Source organism: Archocentrus centrarchus, chromosome 17 (assembly GCF_007364275.1).
Source record: "Archocentrus centrarchus isolate MPI-CPG fArcCen1 chromosome 17, fArcCen1, whole genome shotgun sequence".
NCBI lineage: Eukaryota > Metazoa > Chordata > Actinopteri > Cichliformes > Cichlidae > Archocentrus > Archocentrus centrarchus.
The window spans coordinates 16,358,099-16,373,137 of NC_044362.1; the positions used below are offsets into that span (position 1 = coordinate 16,358,099).

Below are 15,039 nucleotides of genomic sequence, written 5' to 3' on the forward strand. Positions count from 1 at the left end.
ACATCATCAAAAATAAGTTCTATAAGTAAAAAAGAAAAAAGGAGAGCAAAATTAAATGAGACCAAAAAAACAAACAAAAAAAAAAAAAACTCTTGAACTATTTAATTATTGAGGAAACCGATTCAACATCTTTGACAGATAAAAGTATGCGAACCATTGCTTTAAGTGTCTGTTGTAAAGCCTTGTGTAGCAGTGACATTTCTGCAGCTTAAGATTTCTGGTCAGTAAACTCGTGATCACTCCTGCACACTGTCCTGGAGGAATTTTAATCCATTTAAATGCACAAAACACATTCCCAGGACACGGGTGGGTTTCCTCACATTAATGGCTAACTTCAGGCCATTCCACAACATTGCCTTTGGATTAAGTTGACTTTTGACTTTTGTTCGTATGTGTACCAAAGGTTGTTGTCTTGCTGCATGACCCGCACCTTTGCTTTTGATATTCTGTTCACTGGCATGATAGCCTTACATTTTCCTTAAAGAACAAAAATCACTGATATAATTTAGAATTCATTGTGTCATCAGTGCAGAGCAGCAAAAATAGACCCAAAGTATGGCACTGCTACCACAATGTTTCACAGATGGGTCAAGTTTCTTATTGTTCTCCTGTTGGTGTATTTATGAAGATGAACATTAGCCTATTTGAGAAGAGCTTTTAGCTGCTTAAAAGTTACCCAGATTTCCACTGTGGCTTCCCAGATCTTCCTTAGTTGGCCACTCAACAGGTAATTTCCTTTATTTGCACACAGTCTGTCTGACTGTAAATTGGTTGTGTCAATGTATCAACAACTCTGAGGTCTTATTTGTTTTTGTCATAAAACACTTCCACAAACACATGTAGGGAAGATTAGATTTGATAGATTCCTGTTTTTTTGTTTGCTTGTTTTTTAAGTACAAACTGGGTGCTGACTCACACCTGACTGTCACCTTACTGAGTAGAAGCAGTATTAAATGACTGTGTATTATATTTCTCATTTATTTAATTGTAGGAAGAGTGCCATGCTTATTCAGAAATAGTGAAAATTCTTTTTATAAAGTATGTTCTTATTCTTATCCACTATCTGGTTCACTTCTAGTTGCTCTGTTAATTCCACTGACTGAAATCTTGAGTCATAGTCCTGTTTTTAAAATTTTGAATTTAACCCCTCAAGCAGACAATGATTGACTTTCACATCCTTCTTGATATTAAAACACCTTTTACTGACATTATTATGGTCACCTGACTGTTATTATCTTAACTTGGGAATTTCCGAATGAAGTGGAAAATAGAGCATTATTATTGTCCTATTGTTAAAAAAAAAAAAAGAAAAGCATCATAGTGGAATCCACATTTTGGGAATTTGAGCTCATCAATTAAGGCATTAAATCCCAACCAATATTTAGTGTTTGCAGAAGTTTACCCATCTGTCATCAAGCTCTTAATTGAAGGAAAGACAATCACTTACTAAACTGAAATAATATGTACTTATCATGACTATGAAATGTCAATTTAGATCCTTCTAAAGACTTAAATACCTTCAGATTGTCTCACTGTAACATATATATTTAAAATGAAAAAAAGAAAAGAACATCAGTGAACAAATAAAGTGTAAATCAGCAGGCAGTATGCAGGAAAAAATATTTATTAAATGATTCTTAGAATTAAATAAATGACATCACATTCAACATTTGAAAATAAATAGTCTGTAATAAAATAAATAAATAAATATCATATAATCAATAAATGCAGAAAAAGTGTTTTTGGTCACAGCAACATTATTTGACGTAACATGACTGTTGCTGTTGTTTTTGTAATTTCTATGAAAAGTAGTTCTGCAAGGCTTTCTGAAAATTATTGAATATTCTTGCGCTGGAGCTCAGTGATGAGTCATTTAGTGTGTATGCCAGAGCTCATATACGCGATGACTCGGCTGATTGTGATGGCACGGACCTGGAAGCCCTTCAACACTTTGCAGAGACGCAGTCTTTGGTCAAAGGAGCTTTCAAGTTCTGCGGCAGCCTTAAAGAAACACAGAAACATTGTGAAGGATTTATGACAAGTAATCTATTATTTCTTTTTGAAAAGACATTCCATGAGAAACACACCCAAGAAATGTGAAATCAAGCCTTTTTACAAAATAAATTCTTTAATAGATCCCTTACCTCCCTTAATTCCACATCTGATGGCAGAAATGAGCTGAAGCAGTTCTGTTGAGGGCAAAATATATATCTTATATATATCATATATGTAAATAATGCAAATAGTAGTTATTGTGATTTGTTTTTAACAAACACTCTATGGCAAATCTTATTGTAATAAATCAACATTTATAGAGTGATTTTAATAAAAGAGTCAGCATTTATTTGCAACAATGCTGTAAAATTGTGCAAAATCATACTAAAGTTGAATAATAATTGTGCATAATAAGAACTGTGTATAATCACGTACCTCCATTAGTTCTTGGAGACTGAACAGAACAGTAGGACCAGGCTGAGCCGTGAGAAATTTGTAGTAGTAGTTCAGATCTTTCCCAATGCTTGTCACACACGACTCCTACAGAGAAACACAGCGCCCACAGCCATTGACAAAACACATCATACACCATCAGGCAGCAAAACATTATTTTACTTTTGATTTGAATGATTTTATTTACATTTCTAGACCTGTTTCAAATGTATAAGAAGAAAGTTGGTAGCACACAACCTACCTTATGAAATGTAGATGTGGTGATTCCAGAGCATGTTGATCCCTGCGGGACAAACACAGTCAAGTAATCAGCTACAAAAGAGTTATCAAATGTTTATCATACCTGGGCACAGACTGCTAATAATTTTAATGCTTTTCATTTCAGAATGTATCCTGAAATAACATGGTAAATAAAGTGTGTACCTGTGGTGTACACACTGATGGTGTGCTGGTCTCCTTGTACAGCTCCATGTTCTGCTTCGTGCAGTCAATTCCACTAAACAGGGTTTTCTATTTGAGGAAAAACAATTTTTAATCTAAAATATAAACTTCAAATAAATACATAAATAAGCTGAAATAGCTGGTAGTGATAGTGTGGAATTTCATCCATTGCAGGCCTACCTGGTTGAGTACATCCGTGATATTAAATAGGAGTGTTCTTGCGTATGAAACACAGGAGTCAGCCATTGGTCCGTTGCTCATCACTGGCAGAGACTGGCTCATCGGCCACAAAGAACAGGTGAGCCCTAGGAGCACCAGTGCAGGAGTGAAGTCTAGGGGGAAAAAAGGTGAAAAATACAGATTAATAAAATATTAACTAGAAAAATTAGACTCTTCAGTGATATTATACTCACAGAGGTTGATGAGGGGCATCTTAGCTGAGTCTGGTAAAGTTTGTTCTTTGACTGTGTCTGGCTGAGCAGTGTTTTATATCCAGACTGATGCAGGGATTTCCCTCACAGCAATGCATTGACACCTACTGTAAGCTGAAAGTGTAGAGTTAAGTTTATGTAATTTTCTTTCCTACCTACACACCGTGGTTGGGTGAAACTTCACACTAATAAATAACTATTCATTGTTGAATTACCAAAGAAACAGAATGAAAGTTCATGTCATATGCTATTTTAAACTGTAATTCTGTACAGTAATATCTAACATTTGTCACATCTAAGGTATCCCTGATTACAAGTAAACTCACTGAACTTTTTAAGGATGAAAAAAACATGATGATTGAATAATACAGTTTAGAGAGATTTGGTCGACGTTAAAAGGCTTCTTTTTATTTGATAAAAAATAAATTTGATTATAGATTTGATTATACAAAAACACTTCAAATTCAGACTGTCTTTATTAAGAAGTGTTTGGCTTTGAATAAACATATTTTAAAGAACTGTTTAATGTCCTATACTATGCTTAGAATAATAAATTCACACACATGCATGTGCCTATCCATCTGTCTATCTCTCTCTATCGCTATCTTTATAGATAGATAAAAATAATGTATATCTTATCTTAAAATTATTAATTGATCTTGTAGTTTATTAGTGTTAGTTATTATTAGATTGTTTTCCCACTGGCTGAGCAGCTGTGTAAAAGCACTAAAGAAGGTTATTTTTGTCACCACAATCCCTGCTGCTGGCGGTAATTCTTTATAAAACTCAAGTGTCAACACAAATGTGAAAGTGTGAATGTGAAGAGAAACTAGACGGTGCCTTGCCTCCTTCCTTATGCAAATGTGTGAGGGGGCACATTCAATTCAATTTCAAATTCAACTTCAGCTTTAAGGCATAAAGGTTTCCTTAGAACATGTGGATTTTTTTTTTTCTTTTTTCCTTTCTACAGATTCTGAAAAAACAAAAAATATCTCAAGAAAGTTGACACAATTGAAACATTTATTACTGGATTGTTTTTTTCTTGGTTTTTTTTTTTTTTTTTTTTTTACAATCATTATAGAATACATGTGTTCATGAAGCAAACAATAGAAATCAAAGTTTGACTTTGTGTTAAATGACATTCTTAAAAAGCTTAGAGCTAAAACACTGAAACACAACAAGGCATGTTGTTAATCCTTTTAATAAAGTATATATTTAACATTTACATACATAAACATTTTAAACAGATAAAATAGATATATGCTTAGGCTGTGATTTATTAATATATGTTTTACATTTTCTTTGTGTTTATCATTTCTGATCTTTATTAAATTAACAAAATGGCATTGCATATTTCTATTAAGAGGCTGTCTATATGAAGATGCCCCCACTTTTCCTTTTTCCAGCTTTGTGTCAACTCTGAAGAAAAAAAAAAAAACAACTTTTTGTGTATTGTACTGAGCAGGTCATCACATTTGACAAATACAAATTTGTCTAAATAAAGTTCACAATACTGTCCAGTGAAGCTCTAAATACATCTTTAATGCAAGTGGAAAGTGTAGCAGCTACTTAGTTATATTAAGGTTTGAATCCTAAAGACTTTTATGTAACCTCTGGAAAGCGGTTGCTGAAATTTAACAAATACAGAGTACTTATCATTTCCTATTATACCAGACCATGTGATGCTTGATAGTGAATGCAGGTGATAAGCAGCAATGTCACAGTGCTTTTTGGTGAAATGAATGACATACGAGTGAACAGAGCATTTCTATCAACCAAACCACCCTTTTGATTATTATAGTCAAACAAAAGACCACAACCTCTCATCCTTTTTCATAAAAACAAGAGACACAAGGCATGGTGGTGCTTTCTCCAGCCCAGCTGTACCATAAATAGGTGTACTGCAAAATCATGAAGTACTAAATAAAGGTCACGGATGGAACCAAATGAATCTCCTAATTCTATGAAATATGACAGGGATAATCATGCTGAGTGGAAGTGAAAAGCCTGTACAAACTCATCTGTGTCGATACTGAAATTGGTGCTCTTACGCATGTGGATGTTTTGAGGTTTTAATACAGCATCATGAGGTGCAACATATTACAGTGTCTTAATACTACTCTATATGCTGTATTCAACTCTCCAGATACAGTCAGCACAGATGAAGATTAGCAACACTGGTAACAGTCTGTAGAGTGGGAAATCAGACGGCGTGCATACAGACACGTGTGTAGACAAGGTGTTCATTTAGAGATGGCTTTCTCTGGCTGGTGCCGCTGGTGGCTATGTGCATGCCTGCCATAACAAAAAACAAACAAAAAAAAACAAAAAAAAAAAAACAAGAGGTATGTTAAAGTGAGCACAGAACAAACTGTACAGCGATATCATTTTCAATACACTTGACAGCTAGAAAGATGTGGAAGAAAATGGTGGTTCACCTGGTGAGGTCCTCTATGTCCACTAGCATAGCGTCCTGCTCCACATGCAGCTCATCCCTCAGCAGCAGCAGCTGTACCAGCTCCTCATTTAGACCTGTGTTAGGATATAAATACAGTCTTCTAGTGTATTTCATTGTGCACATTATGTGTTTTCGTAAGTACTTGTTGTGATAATTGTTACACAAAAATATGTCATTATTAATTGATTCATTCTAACACTTTGTTCATGGGTTCAGTGTAATGTGCAACAGGAAAACAAGAAGTGAGGAGGAGAAAAAATTCCAGTATTCTGAAATTTATCTTTCTTAAGTCGACTGACTTTTGAAACTTTATCTATTTGATACATAAGAAAGCTTAATTGAGAAAAATGACAGCCTAGATAAAGCTATTAAAATCTGACGAAGTAAAGATTAATCTTTTATGGCAGCTGACGGTTTTTTGCCAATAAAATGGGAGGATCATAGAATGAAAGGGCATAAGGTTGGTTTGCTTGGTTAATAAGTGGCTTTACTGACTGTGTCTTTACATGTGCGTCATCTACTCACTCTGAATCTGTGAGTGCAAGTCATTCGTGATGACTTGCAGCTGTCCCAGACTCATGTCTCTCATGTCCCCTTGCCTCAGATTCCTCTTCATTAAACCCTCACTGATGTGGGGCATATGGGGAAGCTGCATGAATAAGCACACACAGACGGGAAATTACTGCAAGTCAAAATGTGAAAAACAGACCTGAATGTAAATAAAGGCCTAAATGGTGTTAATTATTGATCAACTTGATCTATCTGGATTTCCAAGTGACATATCCCCTAAGTGCGGGGCAGACTTGCAACACGTCTGTTTACCAGTTTCAGGGGCTTTCTCTTGGTAATATTCACACCCATGTTTCACATACACACAAAAACTTGACTGCTGACTTAAATCCCCTGTTCTCTTTCTGTCTGACTCACCAAGTCAGCCACAGGTGAACGTCTGTGCAGTTGGATCTGCCTCTCCACCTCCACCTGCATGCGGGCCATGGGTCGAGCCAGAGCCAACGCCACACGGGCCTCCTCCTGCAGCCTTCGCTGCACTCGCCAAAACCCACCGCAGTCATCTAAAGGATCTGAATCTTCCTCTCCAGTGTCCCGGTCCGATAACGATGAGCTCTGCTTACTCTGTACAGGAAGTAGGATAAGTGATACTATGAAGCAACAACCACTGTAGTTTTCTCACGAGTGTAGTGGAACAGAAACACACACAAAACACAAAGAGACAGCGGTACACACCACAGGTGACAGTGGTGTGTCTAGGCTGGTCTCTGTCCTGCTGTCTTCAGCATCGCTGTCTTTGTCGCTGCTGCTGTCGTTAACAAAACACACCTGCAAGTTCACCCCACTCTGCAGCCTGAGAAGACAAACACAAAGTTCAGGGGCTCTGACATCAAATGTATTTTAGTCAGAGTCAAACAGAGAGGGGAAAATGTTTGCACAGAAAAATCAAGCACAGTTTAAAATTTAAAAAAAGTCACAACATGCAGGATCAAAGAATTTAGGGCTTCTTGTGAAATTATATTACATATTCATCTATGAACACGTCTAAGCACAAGGAAAGCACATCTGAGAGGATGTTATGTGAGGATGATGGTTCAAATCCCTGGACTGACATGTAGTGGAAAAACTGGGATTTCCACCCTTGGATGGATTGAAAACCATCTGGAACCATTTGGAATCTGAACCACCACCAAAAGCCCCAGAGCCTCAGACTGGTATTGGAATATTGAGGTGTTGAGATGCTTCCTGTCTCCACTCTCACTCTCAGTGCGCCACTGTGGACCCTTGAGCAAGGCACTTAACCCCCACTTACTCCCTGAGTTCTTTCTAGCTGCCCCCTGCTTCGCATGTTGTGCTACAGTATGTGTGTGCTGCTTGTGTGATGGGATAAATGCAGACTGAGTTGCACTACATGCGTGTGTACGTGACAATAAAAGTTGTTTGTTGTTGTTGTCAAAGGCCAGAAAGTATTTGGACAAAAATCCCTCAATCTTAGAATTCTGTGAACAGTCACTTTTTAATAAAAAAAAAAAACAAAAAAACTGGTGTCAGAAAGTTTGACAGCTGTCTTGTACGTTATGCCAGATTCTCTAAAAAAAACAACTTGATTTTCAGACCACAGCACAGAAAATGCCATTTGTTTTGTTTTCTTTGATTTCATTTGGCCAAGCCAAAACCTATAAATACATTTGAAAAATGACGCCTTAAAAAAAATGGTGACCAAAAAACATATACCGGTTTGGGCTATAAAAATTACTTTTGAATCAGTTTGGACCAATTCTCCACTCCTGCTTACTGTCGGTAAACCTGTTAAGCTTTGGTGACCTCCCTGTCAGTGTATCTGAATTTTTAGGTGTATCACTCAGAGGTGATCAAAATGAAATATTAGTAACACTCGTGAAATAATAGTTTATCTATTATGCATTGTAGCCTATTGCTGTTTAAAGTTTCCCAGGATATGCGACTCACCTGTGAGTGAGGCAGTCTGGGCAAACACTGGCTAGGGCCGGGCAATTAATCATAAATGAATCAAAACCGAAATTTAGGACCTTTAACCGATGTAGTCTTACCCATGTCAGTTATTTGGGTTTTTTTTTGTTTGTTTGTTTTTAAATACTTCTCCCATTATGTACTGTCTCCTTTAAAACATACTAGCATGTGTGTTGTCACGTGACTCATCCACATGGAAACATCATGGAGGAAAAGTGAAACACAGACTACTGCAGTTTATATCAAATAAGAACGCTGTGTCTGTTGTTTGGACACATTTTTGGCTTTAGTAAAGATGGCGTCAAACAAAAAGAAGAAAACTGTGCAAAAAATACTTTCAGCAGGCAAAGGTAATACCACCAATCCGTTACAACACTTGGAGTTCAATAATATTACCATGCAATCACGCGTGTGTGTGTTTAATAATAATTGTTCATTAATCAAAATCAAGGTAAACTATTCAATTAATCGTGATTTTTGATTTGAGGTTATTTTGCCCAGCCCTAACACTTGCTATCCTCTGGTGAATTAGAATTTCTGAATATATTCATAATGCCAGTGTTCTTCTTGCATATTGGAATTTTTAGCACAGCACAAAAATGTTTTACCTAGATCCAAAAATTAAATTACAGATATGGAAATAGAGTGTTTGTTTCCTTTATTCAAGTATAAGAGATTTTCTTATTTGTTCAGATTTCTGTCACATTAGGTCACACGGACTCATTGCCTTTATAGTCCTCACAGTTATGGTTGGTAGTGTAGAACAGGAAAATGGCCAGTCTGACCCTAACCCTTAGAAACAAGTCATTTCTTAAAGCCTTTTTTTTTCACAATTCATCATACAGTCTGTCCAAATTTACAACAATTTGGGCAAAGACCCTTTTAAATGTTTCAGCAAGATGAAGTCTATAAAAAATGGCCAGTAACATCTCTGACACAGAAGTGATTAAAAAAACAAAACAAAAAAAAATCCTTAACCTCAGCATTTCCAAGGGCTCAAAACACCATTCATTCAATTCCAGATCATGACACTGAAAGAACCTAACAACCCAAAATAACCGTCCCCTACACTAAGATGAAAACAATTACTTAAACAACATTTTTTACTAACTGGACAGTATGATGTTGGAATTTCCACCCTAAACTAAACCCCATTACACCTTTACCTCCGGCGGGGGGTCACATGATCTCAACTCTACCAATTGTAGCTGTGGATAAATGTGTCAGCCATTACTTCTTCTTTCAGAAGCTGAAAAACGACTTCCTCAAACAGCTACAAGCTTGAAGGACAGCCCCACCGCCTGACATAAAGTAAAGAGTATTGTGGGAAAAAAAAAACGTCAGGCAGCCAAAAGGTTACTGGAGGTCAAGTGGTGTCACGAAAAGAAAGAGTACTGCTGTAGGTGCTGTGGTTTTGGCTAACCATGTGGACTCTATTGTAATGCAAGTCTTTCCAGTTGCACTACATGTTTGTGTTTGTGGGTATCAAAACTGCAGATATGAAATGTTACTTTCATGGGAAACAGTCTGTCATTTGATTTTATCAAATTTATTAGTGTTCATAACAAGACTGAGACATAAAATACTCTTTAAGTTTTAAAAAAAAGTGATAATTTGATCAATTTAATTTATTTGCATTGCAAATTTAAACAAGGGATGACTAAGTTCAACAGATTTTAAGAAAAAACAGAATAGTAATGTCTAAAAAAATAAAACATTTGGAGAAATAATGTGAAAATGCTACACTGTGCTTGTATTTTGTTTATATAATGGATTATGGACAGGTTGGCGGCACAGATTTCAAATATCCTATTTGAGAACACTGCGTGGAAACTGTATCCCACCATGAGGCTGGGGCATCATTTAGTTTCTGTGTGGGCAGCTCATCATGCATCAGAAGTTAACCACAGCGCCACGCTCTTTGTTCCCATTCTTTCCATGCCCACTATTTTGCCCATCATCAGTCCCCTTTGGCTGACTGTAAACATAACTGTGGCTTTTCGGGAAACCTTTCACTTTCTTTTTGCATGTCTGTGACTTAAATGACTCACTTTCTTCCTCTGTTGAGGCCCAACCCATAAGAAAAAACCGTGATAATTTAATTTATATACGTAACTCCAGAATTCTCTATTATTTGAGTCACTGCTTCTTAACCACTTTCTACAAGGGAAGTCTTGTCATATGAACCTAACACTTATGAGCCAAGAGGGCAAAAAAAAAAAAAAAAAAAACTATTCTAGCTTCCTAATTTGTTTATTCTCATTTTCACCTGGCAGTTGTTAGTCAACAAGTGACGTGAGCTGCTGAATAACCCCCTATCCTGGCTGTAAAAGTGCTTTCATGATAGAATTGGCATCTCAGAGAACCAGCCAACATAAATACCCATAAAAAAAGGACAAAAAAACAGAAAAGTTCAGTTTGTTGTTCTTCTATGAAATCCACATCTCTATATAAAAAAGGTTTGTGAGAAGTAAGCATCTTCAGTGAGTTTTCCTGTGCATCTTCTATGTTTAAATAGAAAGAGAATTTTCTGACTCTAAAAGGATCATTGCGTATGTGGAAATGTTCAGTTCACCAAATTACGTCACATAAATGATTTTCATTGTACATAAGCTTGCTCTGAAAATGTGCAAGTGCAGTTATTGGCTACACAGTGAATCCGCCGTGTAGCCAATACAATGTGCATGTATTTAGTTACATTCATCACTTAACTGAGTTGACTTAAATGAGGTTCTTTATATGACAGGTGACACATAAAGTCATAAAAGCCCACAATCAGGCTTTATTTTTAGGTTCTGAAGTAAAACAAGAATGTTTTCCATAAATTGGCAATGAATAATGAATCTATCACATATTACCGTTCCCATCCATCCAAGAATAAAACTCAGTGAAATGATTTAAAAGTGAAAATCAACAGCAAAAAATAAGAATAAATAAATACACTGGGGCCTTCAGAAAGCTACATCGATCAAACCTTAACACACACACATGCGCACTCAGTCAAACCCACCGAGACGAAGGGCCGTTCTTGCTGCAGCTGGTGTAGATGACTGGCTCGTCGTCATAGAAACTGCCAAGGGCAAGTTTCTGCCTGATGGACTCTCTCTCATTCCTCTGGGCCTGCCAGAAACACAGAAATAAAGAATATTAACACAGGCGAGGCTCCTGTGTTGCCATCTCTGCTTGATTTGCCAAGTGGGTCGCACACTGGCAGGAAGATTGATGGAGCTTACCCTCTAGACTGGTATTTAAATTAGAGTCATAAATTCAGGAATAATACCAAAATGAGAGGACACTCTGGTTTAGAGATCCATTCTTTGGCCCTTTCTTCTACTCCACTATAAATCAGCCTACTACACCCGATTAAGAGGGCAGATGTGATGAATTCAGGTGCTCTGATTTCCTCTTACTCCTTTCAGAGATATTCAGGTCACTCTACATTTGATCCCATGTATGAATGTGAGTGTTAAAGCATTCATTGTCTGCTTGGCCTGTTATAGAGCAACTTCTTTCTGACAGCCTGTCCAGGATGTCTCTCACCTGGTGCTGGCACACAGTGCTATTGAAATACACTTATAGAAGATGATGGAAAGAATGAATCTGGCAGATGCTGCCCTCATTAACAGTTCAAAGAAAACTTTTTTTCTCAGTGCGAAGATTTTTTTTTGTTTGTTTATTTTAAAATCTGTAGATCATGCCCAAAAAAATCTAAAGAATTAATAATAGGTAATAGATGTATGTGTCCAGTTTTGTCACTGCATCTTAATGCATTTTAAAGATTGTTAATTACAACCATAGGATTATAGTGACTGTAAATCAGTCATAAATGTCTTCGTTCACTAATTTGTGCATTTGCATTTCGTGATCAAGACAGCAGGTACTGTCTAAAACGGTTAAAAAATTCCACTGAATTCTTTTAGTGCTGCTGGTTCAAAATGCCGTGCCATTGTGGGCTGGTGTTTTACAGCTTCCTCTATGTGGCTAGTTTCCGTTGACTGACATCCCATCTTTCTTACTTTTTGTTTCACTTTAGTCAAATGTAATCTTCATTTTCTGCCCCTTTCCCCTATTTGCATTTCTCATTCTTTTCCCCTTTTGCTTTCTGAGGTTCCACCCTTCATTTCCCAGTCATTTATCTCTTTTTCTTGCTTCATCTCAGCTTCCAGTCTGTAGCTGCCCTTTGATCTGATTTGTCTTGGATCCTCACAGCATGATTTTCTATTCTGGCATCAAAGAGAGAGTATTTTTATATGATGGATTTGAGCCAAATACATGTGCTTAAGCTGCCTGAGTTTGTGCGCTCTTTCAGAACCACACAAACATCGAATAACACTTCTAAAATTAGACGCGTTTCTCTTATGTGTAAGCGTCCGCACTCTAAATAGCCGCAAAACTGACACACACACACACACACACACCCTCTTTTTTTGTGACGCATCCGCAGATGAGGATGTGACGTAAAAGCATAAATGAGTTCATCGCCATCACTCGCCAAACCAACACTGGGCCCTGCTCACCCACTTCAGACAAACAATTGTTCTCCTTTCTCACAAACTGACTACACAAACACATGCACCCTCACAAACAATATATTTTACCCCTCATGGAGAGGGGGTATGACAAATGCAAATAATGTAGAAAGATTTCTGTAAAAAACAAAGACAGCATAACATAAGATTATATAGATATCGATTGTCTGAGATGGAAAATTGTTTTAAATCTGACTGAACAAATGCAGGAACATAGATGTATTCTAGTACAAACCACATACGAACACGCCCACTCCCTTTTTGCACATCCACTCATCCCGTATGGCTGATTTATCTACACAGCATCACACCCATGATGGATACCTATCATGTATACTTGCAAATATCTTGTTAAATGTTAACATACCCAGAATTACACACTAAATGCAAACAAATACAAATCCACACACCTGGTAAATGCGTTTCTCCTGGTGCACCATCCTTCAGCGCATCGTACTAAAACAGCCGTCCTGCCCTCCTCTACACTGCAGTGAAGCTAGACCCAGGAGACCCTCTCATATACTGCAGCTCCGTGCAGGAGAGCGAGGGTGGGAGGAAGGGAGGACAGAGCAGGGAGGGGAGAGGCAGCATAGAGGGGTGAGGGGCGTGGGAGCAGGAGAGGAAGGAGTGGGAAGCAACGGAAGCAGAGGAGGAGAGAGAAATGGAAAAAGGGAGGGGAGAGACGGAGCTGCTCAGTGCTGCCACTGCTTTCCTGATCTGTTATCTGTTCCTCCATCTTCCTCTGCTTCTCTTCTGCATCTTTCCTTTATTGGAAATACAGGGACAAATCATACCTGCTAAAAAAAAAAAAAAAGATCTGTGTTTTTGATAAGTGGAGGCAGACCTTTTAGATTTACAAAAGAAAGAGCAGGTGATAAGTTAGACTCATAGATGAGCAATGTGATGGGTTAGAAGGCCTAGCCACATAAAGTCTAATGGATGAGAATGCAACAAAACACTTAAAGAGGCCACAGCTGATTTATAGATGCTTTTCTAACAGATGAGAATAATAAACGGTTAAGTGGCCAAACTCAGACCGGGGGATTCTTAGTAGCAGCTAATATATTTGCCTCCTGGAGGAATCTCCTTCAGCCTCATTCTACATCAAAGATTCAAGTGTGATGAACTGTGAGAGTCAAGGAAGCACATGGCGAATTTGTCCACACGTGCATAAATAACCAAAGATACACACATACACACACACAGGCTTGCAGTTAGTTCCCACAGTGCTGTGTCACAGTGCAGCAGTGCACTGATCAAACAACGAAAGACTTTGAGTCATCTTTCTTCTTTTGTCAGCGTCAGGCCAAATACACTCACCCTCTCGGTGCCAGGAATTTCTCTTATAGAAAAAATACTGCTATAATTATACACTGCATGCATACAAAAAGTGATACAGAACTGCATATTGCAAATATGGTTGTGTAGACACCATTTTCTGTTGATATATTTTGGTTTGTCATCTTTTACTTAAATTTTGACTTTTGACTATAGCCCATGTCTTGTATTTAGAGAAACTTCTTGATTCTCAACCACTACAACAAGACATGAAGCCATCAGAACAAGTGTGCTTATTTATTTCCATGTCTGGATCAAACACAAACAGTGAATGACTCACAGAGATGCTGGACAGCCTGGTTCGTGCTCCACTGTGACAGTGTTCTGCCTGTGGTGCAAAGATATCCTTAAGCTCCTCAGCCCAGCTGCGACTGTTTACCATGCAGCCTCTTCTTCCTCCCTGATGCTGTATGTCCTCCCACCAGTGGCATGTTGTGGCCTTTCTAGTGAATACTTCTCCCTCCTCTTCCTCATCCATGTCCACATCATAGTCCTCCATAAAGACACAGAGTAGAGTGGGTGGAGTCAATTTTAGGGATGGAGGAGGATCTGAGAGCTCTGGTTGGGAATATAGCCAGACATAAACAGTAGTGGAATGCAGATCTTTGACCAAAATCAGTTTATTAGACAATGACTGTTCCAGTTTAGTACACGTTTAAAAAAAAAAAAAAAATAAAATAAAATAGGTCAGTTCAAAATGGGATTAAGTCAGTCCTTGGCAGTAATGCTTTCATCTAGTCCATCTGAACAAAGCCACACAACAAATGACTTAAATACATAGCCTACTGCAAACATCCAAATTTTTTATAACCTGTATAAAACAAAAGGAAAATTCTATGCGCCACATAATGCTCACCTTAACTGAAGAGATGCAATCCCTTCTTTAGATGACTGA

At 37.6% G+C, this 15,039-nt stretch overlaps 2 protein-coding genes across 3 annotated transcripts; both read right to left on the reverse strand.

The window, feature by feature from the left end:
• Positions 1–1,869: 1,869 nt before the first annotated feature.
• Positions 1,870–3,321, reverse strand: LOC115795677 (interleukin-12 subunit alpha). Its single transcript, XM_030751686.1, has 7 exons — positions 3,303–3,321; positions 3,070–3,221; positions 2,872–2,958; positions 2,690–2,731; positions 2,431–2,535; positions 2,145–2,189; positions 1,870–2,001 (listed from the first exon to the last, which is right to left on the reverse strand). Exons 1-7 carry the CDS (start codon positions 3,319–3,321, stop codon positions 1,870–1,872), a joined length of 582 nt encoding a protein of 193 aa, XP_030607546.1.
• A 1,031-nt stretch (positions 3,322–4,352) lies between these two features.
• LOC115795675 (schwannomin-interacting protein 1) lies at positions 4,353–14,665 on the reverse strand. Of its 2 annotated transcripts, none has more exons than XM_030751684.1 (7): positions 14,425–14,665; positions 11,288–11,397; positions 7,024–7,141; positions 6,706–6,912; positions 6,304–6,427; positions 5,759–5,852; positions 4,353–5,615 (listed from the first exon to the last, which is right to left on the reverse strand). In XM_030751684.1, exons 1-7 carry the CDS (start codon positions 14,641–14,643, stop codon positions 5,564–5,566), a joined length of 924 nt encoding a protein of 307 aa, XP_030607544.1. In that variant the 5' UTR covers positions 14,644–14,665; the 3' UTR covers positions 4,353–5,563. The 2 variants fall into 2 exon arrangements, with proteins under 2 accessions (XP_030607544.1, XP_030607545.1); XM_030751685.1 differs by lacking the exon at positions 14,425–14,665 and adding an exon at positions 13,217–13,420.
• Between the last annotated feature and the right edge of the window lie 374 nt (positions 14,666–15,039).

Excerpts from the sequence above, each read along its gene's own strand:
- LOC115795677 (XM_030751686.1), bottom strand. Across the intron at positions 2,536-2,689 it reads CCACATCTACATTTCATAAG|GAGTCGTGTGTGACAAGCAT; the intron begins GTAGGTTGTGTG and ends GTTTCTCTGTAG. Across the intron at positions 2,190-2,430 it reads GTCTCCAAGAACTAATGGAG|AACTGCTTCAGCTCATTTCT; the intron begins GTACGTGATTAT and ends TGCCCTCAACAG.
- LOC115795675 (XM_030751684.1), bottom strand. The coding sequence starts at position 14,643 with ATGGAGGACTATGATGTGGACATGGATGAGGAAGAGGAGGGAGAAGTA. Across the intron at positions 11,398-14,424 it reads CCAGGCTGTCCAGCATCTCT|GCCCAGAGGAATGAGAGAGA; the intron begins GTGAGTCATTCA and ends TGTTTCTGGCAG. Across the intron at positions 7,142-11,287 it reads AAGAACGGCCCTTCGTCTCG|GCTGCAGAGTGGGGTGAACT; the intron begins GTGGGTTTGACT and ends TTGTCTTCTCAG.